The sequence below is a fragment of the Mus caroli genome, chromosome 14 (genome assembly GCF_900094665.2).
Source record: "Mus caroli chromosome 14, CAROLI_EIJ_v1.1, whole genome shotgun sequence".
Lineage (NCBI taxonomy): Eukaryota > Metazoa > Chordata > Mammalia > Rodentia > Muridae > Mus > Mus caroli.
The window spans coordinates 38,433,658-38,436,650 of NC_034583.1; the positions used below are offsets into that span (position 1 = coordinate 38,433,658).

Consider the following 2,993-nt stretch of genomic DNA (forward strand, 5'->3'; position numbering starts at 1 on the left):
GAGGGAGGGAGGGAGGGAGGGAGGGAGGGAGGGAGGGAAGGAGGGAGGAAGACTTCCTTAGGAGGCAAAGGATGCCTTTGTATGTCTGCCCTGTGTGAGCTATAACCTCAGCCTTCCTAAGCCACAGCCTCCTAAAGACTTTGATCTTAGCTACAGCATAGACTAGAATTTCTAAAGAAATAGAGGGGTGCAAACATGGGAAACACTGTCAGACGTGATAATGGGCCATGACTTTAACACCAGCATCAGAAATTTTATCATCAAATGGTAAGTAAAATGCATGAAATGGAGGAAACACATCTACATGCAGGGCAGGGGGACATTCCTCTGTCTCTTTCTGTTTTTACCATTTCCAGGGCAACTCTGAGCGACCCCATTTTATCTGTACTGGCCTGGGCTTAGATCAAGGGTTGATACTTGCCTCGTGAGCCAGCCAAGCAAAGGCAGCTAGTTTAGAGGCCAGCATCAGACAGAGCCGGGCTTATCAAGTCTTCCCAGCAGCCTCTCTGAGCTCATCCTTTGTAAACAGCAAGACATGTCAGCAACCTGGTTGCCGTCATTGCTGACAGTTCTGTAAAGAGCTGTAAGTGTTGAATTCTTTAAAGTGGGCCTGTGCTCTGTGAGAGAGATGATAGCGTGAGATGAGGGACTGCACAGATATCTGAGTACCTTGGGAAAACAGAGGGACTGAGGCTTTTCACTCAGCAACCTAATGAAAACTAGACAAATAGTCTTGGATTTAATATATAGTTTCCACCCAGTTCATGAGTCTTTTGTTAGGAGCCATTCTAGCCTGTATAGAAAAGGAGACTGTCAGATATAAAGAAGCGGTCTCTCACTGATACAGAGCTTCGGAGAAAGCAAGACCTGTTTATAAAAAGAGAGACGAAGCTTATGGTGGGAACTTGCCATCTCATGGCCATTTTGAGGTTATGCTGGTGCATTTCTGCTGTGCAGGAATTTTGTTGCTTTACTTTCATAGGCCCCGTGAATTTTACATGTTTGAAATCAAATGCAGAAAGAATGAGGCTAAATAACCCATTAGGGAAAGCCATGGCTATAAATGGAGCACAAAGGATAAAATGTGACCCACCAAGGAACACAGCTGAGAAATAGTACCGAAGGGAAAGGCGTGAGAGGCGTGAAGACTAGTTTCAAAAGTTGTTTCTCATGCAAAACAGTGACTACGCGCTCTTCGTTAAAATCCAAAAGATCCATTTGTGTAAGTGAACTACATCAAGAAAAGTCTCAGGGCCAGCAAGGTGATTGAGCAAGTAAAGACACTTCACCAAGCCCAATGACAAGAGCTAGGTCCTAGGGGCCATGTGGTGGGAGAAAAGAACTGACTCCCCAAAGCTGCACCCTGCCCTTCACACATGTGCGGTGGCATGTGTGCACCCACATGCATGCATAGGTACCTGCACACCAAAGACATGAGTAGAAGTCTCAGTTGAGGTGGCTCATCACATCTCCGGTAAGGTATATCACATTCTTTTCCTTGGGAACTAATAACACATGACTCAGAATAAGCTCTGTTAATAATAGCAATTGATGGTGTTCAAGAATAGCTTTCCCAGGACACTTCAGCTACAGACTTCGAAGTTAACAACGCTTCAAAGAAAAGGAAGGGAAATGTCTCCCTGGGTTTCCACTTTTCCTTTCCTAGGAAGACTTTCTAAATTCATTGCCTCCAATAGATGGACAAAAGGCTTCACATCCATTTATAAAATATCCAAAACTTTGGGAAGGGTCATGCCATTGCGATCCCACACTGAAATAAAGACCCTCTCTAGAGTCCAGCCTCTCCTTCATGTAGCTTTGCTGGAGTTCACCTGGATCTTTAGGTTTTTTCTCTACCATAAACTCTGCCTGATGGTACAAGTCATAGGTTATTCTATGACTTTCCATCCTATTCAAAGAACCAGACCATCCTCTTATCTGGCTACAGGTTAGGCACAGAGTTTGGAAATGTGTGTCAACCATAGAATGCAGAGAACAGCTTAAGGAAGAAAAGCGTTTGAACATTTCAATAAGACCAGTTTTCCTACTTTTCTTAGGAGCAAAAGCACCAAGGAAGGATGCATGCACACGACCCAGGCAGACACTATCTCACAGCATCCCAAAGAGTAAACGGTAAAAATAAAATAAAATGAAAAAGATTTGCCTGTCATGGGAGTTGTCAATAAAACGCAACCGTGTTTATTACAACATTTAAAGTCTGTGATTAAGAACACCAAAAGGCCTAAACTAGAAAGGTTTTCAGCCTGTAATTTCCCTGCAGTCCTGGCCTGTACTTCCTTATAAGTTAGCTCAGCGGGGCTTTCTTCCATGTCCGTCATCAGCTTGTAATTATTACCATTCTCAAAGCCATGCCAGATGGGCCTTCAGAAGCAGGCACGCAGCCTGTCTATGAGAGAAAGAGCGTAATCTTACTCTACACAGAGACCTATCTGGTCCTACTCAAAGAACTCTGCTCCTCCTCCTCCCTTCCTTCCTCCCTCCCTTCCCCAGCCCACCCCCAAACCCGTGTTCCCTGCCTACCCTAAACAGCAAGTTTCTGGTAGCAGCAGAATGGCCTGGTGACAGGCTGGGACCATGGGGGCTGGGCATCTGCTACATCTTTAGCATCTTTAGACCATGCAGCCTCCTGGTCACCCTTCCCAGTTCACAGATGAAAAACGAAGTCGACACAAGGAAGAGGCATAATCTCGAGCAAAGACTAAGAGCTGGGTTTGTTGCTTTTATGAACCTTTCAGAGACTCCAGGCCCATTCCCTCCATCCCACATTCCTCATTGGCTAGGAAAGAGATTCTCAGCGACATTCTCCAGGACAAATCTGCACCCCCTTTGCATGCTGGGAAGGATAAACATTAGTAAGGAGGTTGAGGTCAAGGAGCCTCGCAAAGCAACACAGGGAAAGGCAAGAGCGCCTAACCCAGGTTCATCTGGTGATAGGCCTGGGGTGTTAGGTATCCCAGAGGGCCAAGCAGAGC

General features: G+C 45.7%; 1 protein-coding gene across 1 annotated transcript in view; it reads right to left on the reverse strand.

Annotated features, from left to right (window-relative positions):
• Positions 1 to 2,714, reverse strand: part of LOC110308870 — a 7,738-nt gene extending 5,024 nt beyond the window's left edge. Inside the window, exon 1 of the mRNA XM_021181194.1 lies at positions 2,542 to 2,714. Coding sequence (XP_021036853.1) covers positions 2,542 to 2,610 — 69 coding nt within the window. The 5' untranslated portion in view covers positions 2,611 to 2,714. The remainder of the gene's footprint in view (positions 1 to 2,541) is intronic.
• Positions 2,715 to 2,993: the final 279 nt, after the last annotated feature.